This window comes from Fistularia commersonii, chromosome 31 (assembly GCF_037954325.1).
Source record: "Fistularia commersonii isolate RoL2024-O1a breed Wild chromosome 31, RoL_Fcom_v1.0, whole genome shotgun sequence".
Lineage (NCBI taxonomy): Eukaryota > Metazoa > Chordata > Actinopteri > Syngnathiformes > Fistulariidae > Fistularia > Fistularia commersonii.
Window position 1 is genome coordinate 8,457,655 of NC_141314.1, and position 20,748 is coordinate 8,478,402.

The 20,748-nt window shown below is 41.9% G+C and overlaps 3 protein-coding genes across 5 annotated transcripts; 2 read left to right on the forward strand and 1 right to left on the reverse strand.

Annotated features, from left to right (window-relative positions):
* The first annotated feature begins 215 nt into the window (after nucleotides 1–215).
* prelid1a (PRELI domain containing 1a) lies at nucleotides 216–5,065 on the forward strand. Its single transcript, XM_086139265.1, has 6 exons — nucleotides 216–431; nucleotides 985–1,107; nucleotides 2,526–2,751; nucleotides 2,846–2,959; nucleotides 3,212–3,290; nucleotides 4,111–5,065. Exons 2-6 carry the CDS (start codon nucleotides 1,016–1,018, stop codon nucleotides 4,230–4,232), a joined length of 633 nt encoding a protein of 210 aa, XP_085995391.1. The 5' UTR covers nucleotides 216–431; nucleotides 985–1,015; the 3' UTR covers nucleotides 4,233–5,065.
* A 104-nt stretch (nucleotides 5,066–5,169) lies between these two features.
* On the reverse strand, nucleotides 5,170–9,815 carry mxd3 (MAX dimerization protein 3). 2 transcript variants are annotated; one of them, XM_086139267.1, is made up of 6 exons: nucleotides 9,671–9,815; nucleotides 8,929–9,028; nucleotides 8,773–8,802; nucleotides 8,552–8,666; nucleotides 7,514–7,679; nucleotides 5,170–6,364 (listed from the first exon to the last, which is right to left on the reverse strand). In XM_086139267.1, the coding sequence occupies exons 1-6, from the start codon at nucleotides 9,738–9,740 to the stop codon at nucleotides 6,351–6,353; spliced, it is 495 nt and encodes a 164-aa protein (XP_085995393.1). In that variant the 5' UTR covers nucleotides 9,741–9,815; the 3' UTR covers nucleotides 5,170–6,350. The 2 variants fall into 2 exon arrangements, with proteins under 2 accessions (XP_085995393.1, XP_085995392.1); XM_086139266.1 differs by having other exon boundaries at nucleotides 5,170–6,387.
* Nucleotides 9,816–10,916: 1,101 nt separating this feature from the next.
* fam193b (family with sequence similarity 193 member B) lies at nucleotides 10,917–20,707 on the forward strand. 2 transcript variants are annotated; one of them, XM_086178554.1, is made up of 10 exons: nucleotides 10,917–11,181; nucleotides 12,764–13,042; nucleotides 13,472–13,673; nucleotides 15,311–15,529; nucleotides 16,360–16,768; nucleotides 16,885–17,068; nucleotides 17,168–17,401; nucleotides 17,700–18,720; nucleotides 18,825–18,900; nucleotides 19,028–20,707. In XM_086178554.1, the coding sequence occupies exons 1-10, from the start codon at nucleotides 11,023–11,025 to the stop codon at nucleotides 19,122–19,124; spliced, it is 2,880 nt and encodes a 959-aa protein (XP_086034680.1). In that variant the 5' UTR covers nucleotides 10,917–11,022; the 3' UTR covers nucleotides 19,125–20,707. The 2 variants fall into 2 exon arrangements, with proteins under 2 accessions (XP_086034680.1, XP_086034681.1); XM_086178555.1 differs by having other exon boundaries at nucleotides 15,311–15,475.
* Nucleotides 20,708–20,748: the final 41 nt, after the last annotated feature.

The window sequence follows — 20,748 nt, forward strand, 5'->3', positions numbered from 1 at the left end:
ATCATCATCTCTACAAAGTTTATTACACTTGGCAGCTGAACCCAACAAGGATCAAGATCTACTAACAACCCCATTCTATTGATTGTGTAAAATAGACAGACCATTATTGATTTTTTTAACGACTATAAAGTTCTTAGATATTTTTTATTTTACGGGAAGGAATGGTGTTTTTTTTAATCGTAGTATTCTTAGGTAGCGGTTGTGCGTAGTAGTTTTAACTGCTCCCTTTTCCGTTGTCAGGCTGAAGTGTCCGGGGGAACCAATGAAATAAGTCTGGGGCGTGGCCAATGTGAACACCCGTCACCGTCCTAGCTTGCGCAAACTCTTGGCCCCAATTCACAAGTCACATTTGACATGATTCGCTTGTGAATTCAATCACATCCGGAATATAAAATGCAAATACGCGTCCTCTGAATACTCTCGCCGTACAGGTAATTGCATTTCGTTCTAACGTAACCTTATGAATACATTTCCGGAATATGAGTCAATGAAGATAAGAGTTACTGGACCAGACTTAGTCTGCTTAGCGTCATGCTAGCTGCCTGATGCTAACGGGAAGGCGGACGTGACAAATGTGTCGCCGTCGCCACACTTTCACCTGAGCTACGACTGACAGCTACTTTCACTGTAGTTTCCTAGTGACATCGTTACATTTTAATTTACACCTAAATACTAGGTCTTTTTGAGGAGGTCCGTTGTGATATTCGGATTTTTTTTATGACATTCAACTGCCATGAAGCCTGCGTTAGCTTAAGGTGGACCCAGTGCGATAAGCACAGTAAAATGTACGTTAGTTATGAGAGACTTACAATTAAAATGGGTTTAATAACCGGTGTTTTTTTTCTCAAAAATCAAAAACTGCACTATAATCTCATGACTTTTCATTGTGCCTCCATTGTCACTAGTATCCAGATGTCGACTGATACCATTTCACACTGTCACTTTCCTTTGCCCTTTTTGTGCTTTTTCTGTAAATGGTCACAGGCTCCGCTCTCCAGAATAAACAAAGGGAACAATGGTGAAGTACTTCTGCTGCGCAGGGCTGCTGAAAAGCACCTGGGACCAAGTTTGCGTGGCCTTCTGGCAAAGATATCCCAACCCCTACAGGTGAGGGCAAGGATCCTACCCCATCTCTCCTTTTTTTTCCTGCATTCAGCAGTGTAGTCTCGAGTTACCTCCCCGTTGGCTAGTGAGACCAGCATGTGCAGTGCATTTGTCAGGTCACATTCTCTGGTTCAGATGCAAGAATGAACAGAAAGGCATAGAAACAGAGGGGGGATCAGCGGTGTTGTCCGGTTTAGAGACAATGAGGAAAAGACCGGAAATTATGGCCTAGAAACAGTTACAATGACGAAAAGACAGGATGCAGAACTAGAGTTTGCAGAGATGAATTTGTTGAGGTTCTCTTTGGGAGTGGCCAGGATGGATAGGATCAGAAATGAGTCTATCAGAGGAACAGCACATGTTAGATGTTTTGGAAAGAAGGTCAGAGAAGCCAGACTGATATGGTTCAGTGTTGTACAAAAGAGCCATAGTGAGTATATTGGTAGACGGATGCTGGAATTGGAGCTGCCAGGCAAGAGGTCTCGATGAAGACAAAAGAGAAGATTTATGGACGTAGTGAGAGAGGATATGATGGTAGTTGGTGTGAGAGAGGAGGATTCAGATAATAGGGTTAGATGGAGAGAGTTGATTCGCTGTGGCGACCCCTGAAGGGAAAAGCTAAAAGCAGAAGAAGAGGAAAAGACTGGAAATGAAGACTCTCTTTGGGAGTGAAGAGGGTGGATGGGATAAGGGATGAGTCCATTAGAGGGACAACACACATTAGATGCTTTGGAGATAAAGTCAAGACTGAGGTGATTTGGACATGGACAGAGGAGGGATATGGTGGTCTGGGCAGAAGGATGCTGACGCTGGAACTGCCAAGCAGGGGGACCAGAGGAGATTTTTGGACAGAGTGAAAGAGGGCAGGCATTTAGCTGGGAGAGGAACGGGTTAGATTGAGGCAAATGAATGGCAGTGGTGACCCCTTAAGGGACCAGCTGACAGGAAAGAAAGATGTTTTCTGAGTCTATTAAAGTATGGTTGTGGCCCATAGGAAGTCAAACACAAAGCAGTGGCAAAACACTTTCCTGATTTATACTCCTGGACTCTCGGACCTGCACAGGGTGCAAAGGTGATCCAGCTGAGACCCTTCATATCCTGGCCATTATCTTTGACAGCTCCTTGTCACGACGGGATACAATCTACAATATATAAAGACAACTAGAGGCGAGGATTCGGTTACATAGAGCTGAAGAGTAAACTCTTAATTTCATCATCCGTAAGTGTAGTGGAAACTTCCACTCAATTTTCAGTGAATTAGAACGGGGATAAAGTTATTTACAGGTTTCGTAGAATTTTCCACTTCACAAGCACCAGATGGCAGTTTGTATTGATCATTGGCAAAGAAAATGACAGAAGCTGTTGGTTTTTCTCACGGGGTTTCCAGATTACCTCCGCTCATGTCTGCTTCTCCTCCCCAGCAACCATGTTTTAACTGAAGACATCATCTTTAGAGAGGTGACGCCGAGCAATTGCCTCATTTCCAGACGTCTATTGACCAAAACTAGCCGTGCGCCTCGTTGGATGGAGAGGTACCTTCCGAAACACATGGCCAGTTCAGCATACATCATAGAGGACTCCATTGTGGACCCACAGAAAAGAACTATGACCACACTAACCTGGAACATCAGCCACGCTCGTCTCATGGTACTAAAACCCGACCTCCCATAGGGACTCAGCATTATGCACATGTGGAACGTGGCCTCATGTCACTTTTGTCTGTTGCCTTTCTCACCCCCAGTCGGTGGAAGAGCGGTGTGAATACAGAATTAACCCGGAGAATGGCAGCTGGACAGAGATAAAAAGAGAAGCTTGGATCTCTTCCAAAGTTTACGGGCTCTCTAGAGGTATTCAGGTCAGTAGAGCGAAATTAGTGAGCAACATTATACAGTGCAGACATAGTAGGGTTGGTGTTTTGATCTGCGCCTCACTCTCTCGAAGTACTTCCGTGTCCAGTGAGTTCTGATTCAGCAGAAACTGACTGATAGGATTTAAATAGTAAACATGGTAGGACGGACCAGATGAGGGGTCTTTTTTTATTACAGTAAAAGTGTTTACAGTCAGCGCTTTATTTTCCTCTGTCTGAAATGGTGTCCTCTCTTGACAGGAGTTCGGCCTCGCCAGGTTTAAAACGAGTGTCACCAAGACCATGAAGGGATTTGAATACGTGCTGGCCAAAATGCAAGGTAGGGTTTCTGAAGGATGTCCTTTTTCCATGTTTTTCTGATACATGTTTTTAAGGAAACCATGGATGAAATATGTATTTCTATCATATTTGTACATAGTATGGGGTGTAATAACAAGCCATGGTTCGAGATATTAAAAGACAGAAAACTCGCATCTTGTATTGTAAAGCTCAGAAATGTACTGTGTTATTAAATCAATTCAGTTTTGACCCCAAAAGGATGAGGCGATGACCATACTACACCTTGACTGAACTTTTTGTGGATAATTTATTTTACCTTCACTGAAAGAAAAAGTAAAAGTATTACCTGAAAATCAAGAAAAATACAACAGAAATTCGCTCAACAATTTAAAGTTTTAGTGGTATGTCCTTGGGTTGTGTCAATCTGCATAACTTGGGAAAGTGTAAACAATACAAAGAATAATATCCAATCTGCATGTGGTGGTAGAAAACTGTCCAGTTCCCGATTTGCTTTTATCCATTACGTTATTTAAATATCTTTTTATTTAATAGGGTCTGTCTAATCTTTCAAACAAACACTGGGTTTAAGTACAAGGTAATCAGATTTTGGACAATAGGCAAATTGGTCGATTTGAAGAAGTCACCAGGTCATCTACATGTTTCTTTAAAGCTGTGTTCATGTGATAACGTTCTGGAATTGGCAAAGTGACTTAAGTGTTACATTTATATATATAATCAAAACAACTGCGGTGCAGTTTTGAATGTTTTTCACTGTATAGTTTTTATAATTTATTGAAAATGTATGGGGGAAAAATGTAACTCCTCTCAGAATATCACTATCATGACTTTTGTTTTGATAGGTGAAGTGCCATCAAGAAGTTTAGCGGAGACGGCAACAGAGCGGGCGAGAGAGACGGCGCTGGCAGCTAAGGAGAAGGCCAAAGACCTGGCCTCACAAGCCCAGAAGAAACAATACGTATAAGGAGCGGCACGCGACCCGTTCGCACCGACAGTGGGACAAATGTGTCTTCACCCCGTGCACGGTCAGGGTTTGCGCTCGGTCGGGTCAAACGGATCCTGTTGTGGGTGGGCACCTCTGCAAAGAGGCATCCCGTCGGCTTGGTGGGTGGACCACACGTGGCTCGAGATGAATTTGAGAGCCTATTCCAGTCTTCCCCGTTCCCTAGTCTTTGAAAATGCTGTACCATTTCATACCAAATCATTTGTTTACGAGATGGGGATCTTTTAAAAAATGGCTGAATATACATATATATGTATATGTATGTGTATATATATATATATATAACTTGCCTGATGTTGATCCTTTTTCTCTCACCTTTGATCATCCTCACCCAATCGGAATTGTTTGTCCAATCTGTCACTTTTGAGTATGTCACGATTTGTAGCATCTGTTCTATTGCAACCGCAGATTTCACCATTGTAACAAAATATCCTGTTAAAACTTTGAATTTCTTCTGTAATTTTTCCCGTATCTGTCTCTTGCCATTCTCTGTCTCTTGCCATTTCTCCCTCTTTAGATCAGTTGAAACTCACCCCTGGTCCTTCTACCGACTGATCATGTCATTGCTTCAAGTTGAAGTTCATTGAGAAGTGAAGAGTCCATATTGTTGACAGATACACGACACGATATCATCCAACAGTTCACGTTAGTCGGATGTGACTCAAAAGGCAAACTGATACTTTGTGTTGTAAATTTGCCCGAGGTGTTACAAAAGTATCCCTGCAACAATGCGCTTAACTGTCAATTAAATCTCTATTTGTCAATAAAAGCAAATTTTCATGTTACAGCACTGTTCTGACTCCTTGTCTCTACAATTGCAGCAAAGATGTCAATTGCAAAAAAAAGAACAAAAAACAATTTAAATATAGAAAATATTTATTCATTAAAAAGAGCTTACACCAGTACAAAAATGCTACATAATATTACTGGGCGGAGAGACAGATGAATGCAAACATACTATTAAAGTAGGTAATAAGGCATCTTGCATATACGAAAAGTGAGGGCAAAATGCACCTTCAGTTATTAAATACACATAGCAATAAGATACATACTTGTAATACAGCACAGATTGCATAATCATTACAAGTAGCAATTACCTGCTAGATTGGTTGATTTGCTGCAAGGAATGAAATGTGCTTACACCGCACAGGCCTATGAAACGTTTGTTAAAAAATAAAAACTAAGTGTACAAGAAGACCTGATATGACCTCCGTTAATCATTAACACGGGTGACAAAGATCTTGCACCGACAGAAGTGTCTGCAAACCCACCAAAAAGAACGTTAGCCACAGTTTCTTATTTGCAGATATGCTTGTGCAAATATGACCAAATAATTTCTGTTTACTGTTTTCACTGAACTTTTTTTTTTCTTTGAGACAAAACAAGTGCAAAATGTGTATGTTTTGTGCAACAGGTGAAAAGAACAATAAAAACGACAGCTTACACAATAAGACATGTATAAAAAAAAATTAAAAAAACAGATTAATGTTCAAGTGCATGCTAAACATGACCATATTAAAATATAGACAGTGATATCGAGAAGCTGTAGAGTACTAGACCAAGTCTAATTTAAGGCAGAATTCAGTAAAAGCATACCGTAGTAAAGAATATGTGGAGGGGTTTCACGAGAATACCTTATTTGAGTGTACAGACTATGGAAACAATAAGATTACAGACAAATCATGGCTTTGGAAAAACAAATTTCCATCAATGGTTGACGCTGGAACATATGCAGCCTGACAACTCCATTCCAGCCCAGTGATTTCAACTGCTATTCAGTGCAAATGGACACAGCTCTTCCACAATCCATCATCCTATACCGTGTGGTCAGACCTATTTTGAGAAGAGAATGTCCTCCTCTCCTGTCAAATATGGGCTTCAGTTGCAGACATCTTCCTCCGTTCTCCCTCATCAGGCTTTTACTGGTTTTTGGAATGTTTTTTTTCTCCTCTCCTTCCTCCGCCGCGGGTTACGACCGGCTCGTCGAAGGTGCTCTGTCATAGCCAGGCTTTGTCCATGCTGGAGTAACAGTGATCAACATCACTTTGCGTGATGCGCAGTCCGTCAGAGTCCACACAATCAAACACGATGCTCTCCACGTCAACCTCCACGTCCTCTGCAACGGGGAAAAAGATCAAGTCCGTTAGCACCGAGGGGAAATTCGCAATTCAAACATTCCTAAAATGTTAAAATTCAATCAGACAACAACATCCACCTGTCGGATGACATCAATTTTCCCAGGAATAGCCTATATATCATCGCAGGTGCTGGCTAATGAGAAAATCTTCCTTAAACAGGAAAGTAATCAGTTTATTATGTCTTTCATTCCAGAGAGATGTGTTATTATCGGACATTATGCTCATGGTTCATCCATGATGGGTTAATTGCAGATAATGAATTTCTCCATGAGGGATTAATAAAGGATAAATTAATATGAAAAAATTAAGTGAACATAGGTTGACGTCTAATGACGTTGCACATTGTGTCATTAATATCACCATTCCCGGCTCCTCCTAATGCAAGGGTGGGCAATTATTTCAGCTGGCGGGCCACATTTCTTATTTCATTTTTATGCACGGGGCCAACTAGGTATCATATAAATTGAACAAAATGAAAATTGCAATTTAAATATTTATATTTTTTGGCATTTTATTTTAAACTTAGAATAAAGAATCATCATAAAATGTACTGGCATTATTTTGTTTCTTATCATCCATACAAAACTAAACAAAAGGAAAAAAAATAAGGGGTTTCTAAATTCAATATTGATTGAAAATACAAAGAAAATAGTTTGGCGGGTCGGATGAAAAAGCAAGAACGGGACGGGTGTGGCCCGCGGGCTGTAAAATGCCCAGGTTTGTCCGAGTGTGTCGAAGTGTTGTTGAGCAAGACACCGAACCCCTAATTGCTTCCCCGGCACTGGTCGACGACAGCCTACTGCTCATGGTTCATCAATGACGGCTTAATTGCAAGGAACGAATTTCCCAACGTGGATAAATAAAGGCTAAATCATTATTATTATCATTATTATGAAAAGGTCTGTTAACTAATTAGTCATAAAATCAAGTTAATTTCATTCAATCATGACGTTAAATTGATGTCAGAGATGAAACCAGCTGCATGTACAACACTTTAAAAAGTTTATATAATTTATCACTATTGGACCTAAAAGCCAAAGTCTGTTCCAGAAAAACGGCTTATGTGGGTTTATCAAATAATCGGCTTGTGCCTGGGAGAGTCACCTCTGTCGGAGTCGGACCTCTCGGACGACATGGTCGACCCCTGGCTGTCGTTCCTCATCCTCTCCGTGCCTCTCTGCAGCTGCTCCAGCCGAACCTGCAGCTCCCTCTGCTCCCAGCGCAGCCGGCCCTTCAGCTGCTCCGCGCGCTCGTCCTGCTCCTGCAGCTTCTGAGCGGCGAAAGCGGGAGAAGGAAAAGAGGGAGAGAGAGAGAGAAACTTAAGCGAGGTGGACACATTTGGGGTATGAGAACTGTAAGCGGGTGAAAAAGAAAAAAAAAAATCGACACTTAAGGTGTCAGACATTGAAATGAAGGTGATTTCTCACTGAATTTTAGATTAATCTACTGCTGATATTTCCTTGATCAGAAGAATATACGGCTGGTTTTAAAACTGATTTTATTTCTGTATATTCTCTCTTTTTTTTTGCTCTGCTTCCTGACTTAATTAGTATTTTGCTGATTAAGATTTTATCACTCCCATTGTATAACCTGGCATCCGGATCCGTGGCATCACTTTTTGGGATGACTATATTTTAGTGTGTGAACACCATTTTCTCAAAAACAAAAAGGTGTCAGATTTGTCAAAAGATGATGCTTGGCTTTTTTCTACATATCAGATCAAAAAAAGAGGAGAAATTAAAAAAACGCAAAAGAACTTGGGTCTGAGGAAGTGAGGGTGATATCCCTATAATGTAACTATTTTTAGTCGATGTGAATTAATTTCAATGACAATTAGCGCTACACTGGGCTAGTCCTAACCCATTTTACAATTCATTTTTGGAGAATATTTTTGCAACTCTAACTTTAGAGCTGCAGCGTTACATAAGACAGGGTATATATATGAATCGAAGCTGTAAATCCGGCACATTTGGATGAATTGTATACGGATCAAGAACCCGCTGTGGTTTTGCAGTTTCGGTTTGCTCTTGAAAACTAGAGGTTTGAACTCTCCACCCGCCTCTCTCTCCCTGCCTCAAAGATTCCGTTTCTGACATCAAACCCCGTCTCAGAGTCGATCGGACACCCGGGAGCTGGTTCTACCTTGATGTGAAGCTGGGCTCGTCTCAGCAAGTTGAGGGTGGTGTTCCTCATGGAGTCCGAAGACAAGGGAACCTGCTTCTTCAGTTGCTCCAGGCAGTGCCTCAGCTGAGCTCGTCTGCAAAAGAAAAAAAAAAAAATCAGCAACTTTTAGTCTTTACAAACATATACCTTGTTTTTGCCCTCAAAACCTCCAAAGCAGGCGTGTCACGTAACTCCCTTACCTGTTCTTCTCCAGCTCATTGTGGACCGACCTGCATTCACAGCAAGAGAGGAGAGCTGGGTTACAAAAGGCATTTCTGCAGCTCAAAAAAAAAAAAAAATTGAATCCCAACTGATAGGCTCAGCAACCCTCGCCCTCCGTTATGTAATGCATTCACCTATTGCCACCGGCAGATATCTTCTTGTTCTTCTGCTTGCTCCTCTTATCAGCCTGGGCTGGACTGGGAGGCAGGACCGAGGCGTAGCCGTGTTCTGCCTCTGCAGGGCGGGAGACAAAAAGGATATGACAGGAGTCTTGCGTTACAAATCCACTGTCGATCATGGAAACTATCAACGATCTCGCTTGTTTATTTATGAAACATTTTTTTTGGAAGGTGATGGACCTCCGGTGTCCAAGAGTCGACGGTTGATCTGTCATTATCATCATCATCGTCATCATCATCATCAGCTGGACCTTCTCGCTTTTGGCGCAATTCCCCATTACAAACGTCGCCTCCGAAAGCGAACGGATAGAAATGCATCGATCGGACATCGAATAAAGTGGTTTGTTTTCATTTCAAATTCAAATAAAAGACGTGATTTTCTTCTCCTCTCCCGCCTCCGTTCGCTTCCATTCTTCATAACGAGCGACCGAATGCCGCCGCGGATTCATTTTGAAATTGGACCAGATTGGCGCCTTTGAGTACAATGATGCGGACGATATGTAGGTCACTGAGTCAAACGGGAAACCTCGTCCGATTCGAGCGAACACATGAGATCTCGATGGTTTTCCACAAAATTCCACCCGATCGTGTTCCCGTGTTATGATTTTCCTGCAGGGTTACATCAACTTCATTGTGCATTTTTGTTGTTTTTGAAGCAGCAATCAACTTCACCCATTGACTGTCATGAAATACGAACCTCGCTCTCTCCGCTCCAGAAACTCGGCCGCCCGCAGGAGCACTTGGATGTTGCAAACTGTCCCTTCCATTTTTATTTCCTTGGAATAAACGAGCTTATATAGTAAAAGCGTCGGTCGCCTGAAGTAGGTGAAACAGTGTCTGAATGCTACGTCCTCAGTCCACAGAGCCTCACCAGCGACAGTTGCGTTCAAGGACCCAGTAAAAGTTCGGACAATTGAATCTCTCACCAACATAATGCAAACCACCGAATCATTAATCTAGTCGATACTACGTCCTAAAGTAGAGTTTTCTGCTATTTTATGGCCATAGCACGATATTCTGGAACATTTACATAGCGACTAGTTTCTTTTTTCACACAACTAGCCAGTAATAATCTGTGATAAATACGGATCTTTAACTACTCAGCAATATATGCTTAACCGCATTTACATAGCGGTAGCATATTGATATTAGCTAAACATTCATTTGTTTCGATGGGAATCAAAGAAAAATTAAACGGAACGAACAATGAATTTAAATCTATATTCATTTCAGAGTCTCGATTACGATATTTCAGGAAAAATTGAAGGTATCACAGACAACGTAATACGTCAAAAACAGGTTCCCTCCTCCGCCCTCCCTGTATATCAACTATGTGCTTTTTTGTTTTTTTTTTATTGTCATCTTCCCATTCATGTTTGCATTAAATCCGAAAATATTGCTGTAGTCAAATGAAAATATTATTGCGACAGCTATGGAAAGTTAAGTTTCATTTATAAGGGGAGTTAGTTTGCCGTTTTTGACATCGGCAACTTTTAGCTTTGCAATCTCGCTGGGGTCTGGAAAAGGAAAAATATATTGCTTCATTTCCTTGCTGTACTATCGCTTTTTGAAATTTGGTCCGAACTCTAATGCTTTGTTGCTCCAGAGCGCAAGGAGACTGATATCGAATTCCTTATGTAATCAAAATTACGATTTTTTTTGGGGGGGGGGGATAGAGGCGGCATACGATAACAAGCTCAAACGCGGGGAATTATGCAGGTTTTGAGTTTTCCTAACATATCTTTAAATTGTCACTGAATTTGGTATTTAAAAAAAAAAGAGGTTCAAGTTGCCCTCACTAAATATGGCGCATTTGGCTTCGCGTACTGCCTAAGCGGCGGCTGTACGCCACTCATGAAAGTGAAGCATCCTTGCCAGTAGTATCTTTAACCTATGAACTCCAGAGTGTGCCAGCCCTCCGCCATATTGACTGTTGTCTTGACTGGAGGAGATAGAGAATATTGAGGTCCGAGAATAAACGAAAGTGTGCTCTTAAGATAATTAAAACTGGTGCAAACTTGGCAAAAGCGTATTACCAACACGTTCGCCATGGCAAGGAAGAAAAGCAAGCAGCAGAGCGTCGCCCAGAAGGAGCTTGTGCCTGGACAGCAGACCGTGCCGAAGAGCCCAGTCTCTCCCGGCGATGCAGCTGGCGGCGGCGGCGGGGATGCTGGGATGGATAGGCTGGCCACTACCAGGGCGAACCAGGTAAGCTAGCAAGCAAGGCAACTGCTATTTTTAAAATGGGCTAGCTAGCCTACCAGCTAGGAACTCCCAGCTCCACTAAGCATCCCCTATTGTGTTTTATTACATATAACGTTATAGCTATGCCTTCCACGAGGCAAGGTAAATGCACCCAGTAGCAAGTTAAATGTATTTTCTGTCCCGCTCGTGAATATAGAGGCGCACACGTCATTTGACATTTTTTTTACAGTGATTTAATACAGACGTGCAACTTAATACACGTCAGAGGGATTGTGCCCGGCAGGAGGCTTTGGGGGCAGTGTGGCATTGCAGCCCATCACCTCTAGTGGACAGGTGACATTGTGCCGCGGACAGGTTGTCCCATTTTCAGCGTTAACAACTCTTCATCCGCCCAGCTAATGTTAGCCCGAATGCTAGCCGGGCTATCACCCCCCAGCTAGCGTGCTTGCAAACGTGCTTAGTACCTACTCCCGTACCCATCCAGGAGGAACCACACAGCAGCAGCGGCTAACCAGCTACTGGCTAATCGGCTAGTTAGCCCGGATTAATAATGGCTCCATAATTAGTTTAACGCCTCGGACCGCAATATTCATTTGACCTTGTTATCCCTCAAATATGACGTCCAGTCCGTTTGCTTCTTTTCGCTGTAGGCGAAATGGAAAGCATTGTAAAACCATTGCAATGCGCACTTTTCCTCCCCAGTGATGTCAACCCTGGTCGGGTAAAGTAACGTCAAACTGTGAAGGACCAGTAAAGCTCCCGTAAATCGTTAAAATACACCGAAACACGGTAACCTTACCTGAGCCACCCAACCCTGCAGCCGGGAAAACCCCCAGTGGATAACGCCAATTGTACTTTTATCCACGTGCGTAACAGAACTGGCATAATATTTACTTTTCGTGCAAGTGAACGGAGCCACGCTCCTAGTTTCAACAATGGAGTCACAAATCGAGATTTAATATTTACGTGTCATATTGTATGAGAAACAAAAATAATTCGGAAATACACCGCAAATGCAGTTTTCGTGAAACCAGGATGAGGCCAATACTGCTGGTCATGATTTATTGTTTTGTTTTTGTCTTGTGAAGGTTTTGAATTATCTTTTTCTGTATTCTCGCTTTATATCAATATAGTGATATGATATGAAAGTAAAACAGTGTGAACTAATGGACTTAATGTGACAATGACATTAAAACCTGTGTAAGTGTACTGCCATAATGGCTTGTTTGACACACTATAATATGTGCAGAATCTGTGTAACATCCTTGTGGATTTCTTTTTTCAAGCCCTTTAATCAATATTGTTTGAATCTCTTAGAAGTGTATTTTTGCCTTTTATTATGAGTATCACAAAGCCTGGAGATGTCGCATTATTTTTCAAGAAATTGGTAACATGTTTTATACATGGAAAAGCTAGTTGATATTTAAAGCTAGTTGATGTTTAGGCCTAGCTGTAACTATCTGGCTTCTTTAGTTATTTGTTTAATACATTTGAGACACATCTGATCAAGCAGACCATGTTAATTCTATTTTCCCAATGACTTGTTTAACCTCTATCTTCTTCTTTTTTGTTTTCTCTTACCCAGCCTATGCACACCTGCTGCCTCTTGTGCCACCGTGAATTTAAGGACTGGGGGGCAAACTCTGTGAATGGACTCCCCGGGGGCCATGGGACCAAGCTGGCTGACGCCGTGCCCGCTCTCTCCCAGGCCTTAATGCGGGAGGCGCCGGGACGTAAGCTTGCTGATTCGGTGCCCTCCCTGTCTCAGTCCCTGCTGGGAGAGGTGCCTCTGTGGATCTGTCAGAGCTGCTGCAAAAGTGTGGAAGAGGAGGAAAGACGGAGCACCCAGGAGCAGCCTACACCGGTAAATAAAGGCGGACTGAATTGGGTCATATGTCCGCATCCTTTGCCATCTAATTTTGCCTTTTTTTTACTGAAACCACATTACTCTCTGTCTGAATAATCTTTATTATTGTCAGGTTATTGTGTTTGCATAATCACTTGACCCTTGACTGCTTAAGTTGCTTTTTTTACATTTGAATTCACTCTTGCGAATGCTAAAAATACTTTAAACTCAAGCAAAATCAACGCTTCCTACAGTCTTTTGGTGCATTTAATTTCTCCGCGTATAACTGATGATTGCATTTCAAAGTTTTTGTCCTTTTTTTTTCCAAAAATGATCTTTGTGATTGCTTCTTGACTATGCAAGAGTCATCCTATGCCAATGTTGTGTTAACTGTGTAGCTTTATACCAATGCATTTGCCTGTGTCCTCCTTTTTTTCCCTAATGCAGGTACCATTGTCACACTCTTCCTCCTGTAAGTCCCAGAGCTGTGGGAACGGTTACCCAGAGCAAAGCACTGTGGACTGGGACCCAAGTTCCTTCCTGTCAGCCCACAAACTGTCAGGACTTTGGAACTCCACCCACACCAACGGAGGGGAACACTGCAACCACAGCATTTCCCCTCACTCGCAACAAGGTCTGTCATCTCAAGGTAGGTGACCCACTCAAGCAAGATTCTCATGCTAAGTCCTGTATTAACTGAAACGCAAACACTGCGGTGGATTCATTAGTAATAACACCCAGTTTGTTCCTTTGTTAATTAGCTTTGTCCGAGACAAATTGCTTTTAAAGGTGTCTGTTGCCCCCAGTGTACAGAATATTAAAAGAAGGAATAGTGGTTTGATATTGAACTTATCAACAAAACATCTCAAGGGTTCGTTGTCTATCTAAATGATCAAACAATGATAAACACTCATCATATACTTGAAAGGAATCGCTTTCTGTGAAAATGGTACATTTTATGACTGTAGTTTTTAATAGATTTTTTATTTTTTTGACAGATTATGGAAATGCTTGTAAGCTGTTTGCATGTGTTTCTTTAATTATTAAGGTAAAACGCAAGTGATTTTACGCCTTCTATATCCAGTGATTCTGTGATACATAACATTTCCACCTCAGTCCTCACATTTGTTTTTATCCATCTTCATGTGCAGCTCTCCTTTAAAAACATTTGGTTTCCAAGGCTTTAAAGCCTGGTGTGGAAAGATATTGACTCTTGCATACGGAATTACGTTACTATGAATATTTCAGCATCGAGGATAGAACTTCTAGAGTAGTTGTGTTTGTTCCAAGTGTAAGCACAGTATTGAAGAGTCTAGACTGCATGAGTCATGCCCTAACATGAACCCAGTCACTTTGAAATTTGAATTCTATGCAGTAATAGTAAGTTACAGCTCATGTTTAAATGAACACAGCACCAAATATCAAGTCATATAAACAAATAAAAAAATATCCCAGCTCTAAACTAAATTTAAATAAGTAGCATAGTATGGAATGTCACAGCAAATCTTAGTAGACCATAATGCAAAGTGATACTTCAGATAAATATGGGAATAACTGTTTTTTTTTCTCTCCTCTGCCCAGTACTAGTAAAGTGAGTTACAATCTGTTGTTACCTCTATCCATTGTTTTCTGTAAATCTACTTTCTATGAAGTTTTCGGTTGTTTCTTGAAAAGAAGCACCAGGGAGATCAATATTAAATTTGGAATGTAGTTTTGAATGATGACATCCAACATTCATACATTTTTGATTGCATATCTGCTTCTGTTTAACTTATACTGTTTATTTCTTAGCATTATGGTATATTTTTACCTCCCAGCACTGGCACTGTTCCAGAACAAGCAAAAGTAATCTAAAAATAATTTTACTGAAATTCAGTGCAATTTCAAAGTGTTTATCCAATCCGTTTACAGAATGTCCTTTAGTTCTTCAAAGAGTGGTATCAACTTTGCAGTATCCCCGAGCAGGATGTGATCTGACGTATTTAGTGTTCTTTGGCTGACATCAAAATTGTTATTGTAAGTAAGCAGGTCAGATTTGAGAAAGAGAGAATCAACTATTTTTAATACTGTGCCATTTCATTTTTGTCCGAGTAGATGTTTATATAAATGTATCTCTTCTCCTTATAAGGAGAAATGATCATCACTGGAAAATTCTACTGCTTCCAGACCACGAAACATAATTCTACACAACATAAACCAACCAACAATCAAATATAAAAATAAGTAAATAAATGGTCAATGAGATATATCAGGATATTTATTTGCTGCTTCAATTTCCACTTCAAGGTGTAACAACCGCGTCAGCCTGTCATGAGAAAAGAGGACCTCACGACGCACCTGGGAAATCTGCTAAAACGTCGGGAACCAAAGTGTGTCCCTACAGTCACCCATCGACCCAGAATTCCAGTGGCTCTCCTGCTGGGAACCCCCTTTCTACCTCAGCAGACCTTTGTAAGACCACTCCCAAGCATTTCAAGACCATGTGCCGCCGACCGACCCCACCAGGTGTGGAGATTGTATCTTTGACTACTCTTTGGAGTCTGTAAATCTCGATTTCTAACTAAAATGTTCAATTAAAAAGCAAGCAACTGTTTTGCTCCAGCCATATGATCACTACCGGAATATTACGAGGAAAATACAGGAATATGAACAGCTTAATAGCAGATTATAGATATTACAAATAGGAAAATGCATTTTGTTGTCAGCATCTATAGTTTTTCAAAAGCCATTATACTTTCTCTCCTGCTACTCGAGAGCTATTCCTGCCTTCCCTCACCCGTCCTCGGAGTTTCGATGCAATGGTTCGGTTGATCACCATTCCAGTAAATGGCAAGCTCTTCAGATAGTGCTTGCTGATGGGGCATATTTTCGTATTTGCTTAGCAATTAACCAGAAAGAAACCAGCAGGAATCAAAGTCAATAACATTGTGCCCGTAAATAGCTATCTACCCCTGTTACATTTGTGTTTCCAAAATTAACATTATGATTTCCAAGAAGAAATAGGGGACCTTTTGTGTCTGTCGATCAGAATCGCAAGCGGCGTTTTGAATCTCAACTGGGATGTGAGATATCGGCTCAATGCGTGCGTGTTAGCTGATCCAGAGGAGCAGGTCACTTCTTGCTTACTGACACCATTCTCTGGTGCTGACAGACTCTATTCTTGTTGTTGTGAATTAGCACAGTAATTTAGAATGTTAAATTGGCTGCTTGCCTCAACTACGTAGTCGATGGCTGTATATCAGGAAATACAACACCTCTTGCGGCCTATCAGAAGAGATTAGTCAACCAAGAAATGACATTTAATGATTCATGCTAAATTCTTTTCATTTCACCAGGTGAAGCCTTCCATCCCAGCGATCATCATCAACATACAGACTTGTCAGTACCTCCCAACAGTCCCACTGGACTTTCTTCCCAGCATTCCTCCCTTCTGCCCCCCAAGCCAAATTCTGGGCAGCATAGCCATGTAACCTCTTCCTCTGCCACCGGTATTGCAGCACACTCACCCTTCTCCCCACTGGTACCAAACTTGCATGGTCCGACAGCTAAACTAACTTCTCCCAGTCCGGACAGCCCGACATCTGTTCACAAGCCTAGCCCGTGCAAAAACTCCCACATTCCTGCAGTAAACGCACAACATAGTAAACTGGGCACATCTATGGGCTGCAACCATCCTTGTAATGGACACACTGCAGGAACAGTGGCCCCCTCAAATGTAGGCCATCTGACAGCTGTGGCCTGCAGGTCAGTACTCATCGGAACATTGCTTGTTTGAAATATGTAGAATATATGCAGACACGTTTATTCAGGATCACAAATGCCTTCTGAGATTTTCTTTTTTTTTTTTTTTTTCTCCTTAGGGAGCAGGCATGTAAAGGGCACAAAATGACTAATGGGACATTGTGCCACCCGTCATCAGAGCTAGATGAAGGGGAGGATGAAGACAGCAGCTCTGAGAGGAGCTCCTGTGCCTCTTCTTCCACCAACCAGAAGGACGGGAAGTACTGTGACTGTTGCTACTGCGAGTTCTTTGGACACAATGCGGTATTTTGGGCTCCTCGCTATTGCATATTCGTAAAAGCTGACTTCAAATAAGCCACCGGTACTGTAGCATGTCGATTAATCGAAACAATTGTTTTCCAGCCTCCAGCTGCGCCGACGAGCCGTAACTATGCTGAGATTCGAGAGAAGCTGCGGTCTCGCCTCACGCGACGCAAAGAGGAGCTCCCTCAGCGCCAAGATTCTGAACTCACAGTGACTGGTGCCATTGACAACCGGGACGTGGATGAGTTGCTGGACTTCATAAACAGTTCTGAGCCCAAACCTGTTAATAGTGCCAAGGCTGCAAAAAGGGCTCGTCATAAACAAAAAAAGAAGGTACGCTAAATATAAAGCTGTTTTTGTTTGCGTTTCATCTCGGTGGTAGTATTTTTAGATTCAGCTATCGAGACATCGTACTATTTAAATACCTAACACTTGCTCATGCTTATATTTTTCCTGGCTTCAATTAAGAGATACCACCCTTTATGTTCAATGTATATATGCATTATATGCAATAAATAGCCCGTAGCCACAATTGGCAAATTGAAAATGTCTCAGACTCCAGCCAAACCTCCGAGCGATGTCTCAGTTACATCAGAGGTCGACATTCTTTCCTGTTTTATGTCTGTTTCAGGAAAAAGCTCAGCAGAGCACCCTCGGTGCGGCGGGCAGTGAACCCCACTGTAGTCCATCTGAACCAGTCGATGAACCCATCTCGGATGGTTCTGAAGCCAGTCGCCTGCTGGACTGGCCTCAGTTGGAGCTTGAGCGCGTCAATAGTTTTCTCACAAGTCGACTTGAAGAGATTAAGAACACCATCAAAGACTCGATCCGGGCCTCATTTAGCATGTACGACCTTAACCTGGATGTCAACGACTTTCCGAAGAAGGCGGCGACATTGGAAGGCAACCACTTACTGTCTCATCTCAATGGCTCCTCTGACCTACAGCAAATAGACCTTGATCTTGCTCCTCTTTCGCTGGGAACCTTTAAGAGTCATTTGGACCTGGTTAATGGATGGGAAGACGCAGCCCCCGTCTCAACGCCTACTACCGCCGCCGCAACAACAGGGGTCACTTGCGGATCCAACGACATCCAACGGCTGCATACTACCCCGAGTCTCTCAAAGCTCATTAGGGTCTGCTCCCCAGACTTGTGCACTTCTACTGGGCCTGACAGCTTTCCTCCCGTGCCAGCCCAAGCGACCGCAAAAAAGGAGGACGTATCCGACCCGAAGAGCGCCGCGGTCGGGAATAGCAATGCAAAATCAAAGAAGAATAAAAAGCAACAAAGACAGGAGCAGCCAGTTCTGGAGCACGGTTCCAAATCCAGTGAGACCAAAGTGGCCGAGACTGGTTCGCACGCCTCAAAAGCTGGAAACAAACAGCAGCCTCAGCACTCTGCAGACAACCAGAAAAATGGGCCTAAAAAAGCGGAGGAGGGCAGGTCATCGAGAAACGCAACCAACGGAGCAAATGGTGGCCTCTCGAGTGCGCAAAGGGGGAAAAGTGACACGGAGACACGAGGTGGACGCTGTGAGCAGGATTCCGAAAGCAAAGTGCATCCCGGCATCCCAGCGAATGGGCAGCAGCCACAATCCAAGGGAAAAAATAAAAAGAACAAGAACAAGGGTGAAAAATCCAACAGTGCCATCGGTACGGGTGAATATTGACATATCTACATACTGTAATATGATTGCTGCATGAAAATGTTAAATATCTACATGGTGGTTTTTTTTTTGTTTTTTTTTATTCCTTAGATGATGTATTTCTCCCAAAAGACCTGGATCCAACAGAAATGGATGAGATCGATCGGGAAGTGGAATATTTCAAAAGGTGAGGAGGAGGGAGGAGTCCATACAGCAAGTGTTGCAGATCACAGTTAACAATAGATCGATGTGTTTTTTTTTTTTTCCAACACTTGACTTTCCTACTTCTGTCTGTATGTTTGTCTTCTCTCTAGGTTTTGCCTCGATTCAGCAAAACAGACGCGTCAGAAGGTAGCCGTAAATTGGTCGAACTTCAGCCTGAAAAAAGTTCCTCCCAATGCAGCTCAATAACGTGGATGAATGCCAGACAAAAAAAAAAAAAACTCAAGAAGAGCCCCACATGACCTGAGGCCTTCTCTCATTCCCTGTTTTATTCTGTCCCTTTCTAAGCCTCGGGACCCTGGTTCAAACTCATTCTTTCCATACAGAGGACTGAAACTTTGGCACCCCAGTCAAGAACCGATATCAAGGCCAACTCAACCTTTTGCTATTACTGCAGTGTTCACTAAATGAGAGATGCAAAATGGAAAAAAAAGGCTGTCAAATCCACTGCATCTATGTGCTTACGTATGTAGTATGTAAACAGTTACCTTACATTAAATAAATGTTTTTATCACCAATCGTGACATTTTAACGTTGTTAAACTTCTGAGTTCCAATCAGTTCAATTTGGTGCTCCAAAGATATGGTTGCTCACCGGCCATTACATTTTGCACTGTTACTTTCTTGCCCACGACACCACTCTCAGTGGACGCATCTTTTAAAAGTCTCCTCACAAGCAGAAGCATTGCATCTGGTGCTATTTGGTTGTTTGAATCGATGTCATTCTTTCAGCCTGAATTGTGAATCGGAGAGTCAGTGTTAGAAGCATACAATGATGACCAGTTAATGACCTACACTGTTACCTTTTTTATGGCATAATGGAATCAGTTTTTTGTTTTTTAAAAAAAACACATGAATGTACGCCAAAAAAACTTTAATATAAAAATGAAAATATGAATTTTAATTTAAACACAAGGCTCACAAGATGCATCTTGAATATCAATAGAAAGTATCCGTGCTAATACGTCCCAATGCATGATGTGTAGAACAGAAAATCTCTCCCGAGTCCTGGACCGGACACACTTTACTATTCCCGTTGCCTCAGTGTCAACCCTTCTTTAGTGTTAAACAATTCTCTCCTATAGTGCGATCAGTAGAGGTCTGTAATCCAAAGCTTTGTCAACACTCTGTTTTACAGTAGGAAAGTCTATTGCCACGGTTTGTTAAAACTGTTCTTTTAATTGCTACTTCCCACAAGTGACAAATACATCAGTGTGCAATGTTCATTTTAACATTTGAACCATCAGACATTGTTAATTTCAATGCTTGTATATATATTGATTGAATATTTTGGGCCCTTTTGAGCCTTTGTCATGCATTTCTGAGGGGTTGTGTATGAAAACTATCATGCTCCTTTCATTTCCATGTATTGTGACCTTGGTGGAATCCTCCACCTCAGTTCACCTGTCTGAAGGCCAAATCTGAATCAACTACCGGTGATTCTCCCACCTAGGAATTGAAACCTCAGACAAAGGCAGTGGTGTTTTCATCAATAATCATGTTTTAGCTGATGGCTTTCTTTGAGATGGATGATTTCTTTCCCAAATCTGTGCTGAGATTTTTTTTGTTTTCATATAACATCTCTGATGCTCTTCAGATTATATTCAATTAGAAAAGATTATCTTAATGTTTTGAATGTAGATTTATACTATACCAATAATAGCCAAGTGTATGTTGGCTGGTTTGTTTCTTTTCTAGAAAAATTCACTTTTTGATACTGTGAAAAATCTTTCGTTCCGAAAGATTAAAATAATACAGTTTTGACAAAATAAAGTGTGGCGTTTGCTTTCTACGTTCATCCCTTTGGTTGATTT

What these genes read in the sequence shown, in the direction of transcription:
- prelid1a (XM_086139265.1), top strand. Translation starts at nt 1,016, where the DNA reads ATGGTGAAGTACTTCTGCTGCGCAGGGCTGCTGAAAAGCACCTGGGAC. An exon ending in AGATATCCCAACCCCTACAG is followed by an intron (nt 1,108 to 2,525) that starts GTGAGGGCAAGG and finishes TCTCCTCCCCAG; the next exon opens with CAACCATGTTTTAACTGAAG. An exon ending in GGCTCTCTAGAGGTATTCAG is followed by an intron (nt 2,960 to 3,211) that starts GTCAGTAGAGCG and finishes CTCTCTTGACAG; the next exon opens with GAGTTCGGCCTCGCCAGGTT.
- mxd3 (XM_086139266.1), bottom strand. Translation starts at nt 9,740, where the DNA reads ATGGAAGGGACAGTTTGCAACATCCAAGTGCTCCTGCGGGCGGCCGAG. An exon ending in AATGAGCTGGAGAAGAACAG is followed by an intron (nt 8,667 to 8,772) that starts GTAAGGGAGTTA and finishes TTTCTTTTGCAG; the next exon opens with ACGAGCTCAGCTGAGGCACT. An exon ending in GAGGTCCGACTCCGACAGAG is followed by an intron (nt 6,388 to 7,513) that starts GTGACTCTCCCA and finishes TCCCCGTTGCAG; the next exon opens with AGGACGTGGAGGTTGACGTG.
- fam193b (XM_086178554.1), top strand. Translation starts at nt 11,023, where the DNA reads ATGGCAAGGAAGAAAAGCAAGCAGCAGAGCGTCGCCCAGAAGGAGCTT. An exon ending in CCACTACCAGGGCGAACCAG is followed by an intron (nt 11,182 to 12,763) that starts GTAAGCTAGCAA and finishes TCTCTTACCCAG; the next exon opens with CCTATGCACACCTGCTGCCT. An exon ending in CCCAGGAGCAGCCTACACCG is followed by an intron (nt 13,043 to 13,471) that starts GTAAATAAAGGC and finishes TCCCTAATGCAG; the next exon opens with GTACCATTGTCACACTCTTC.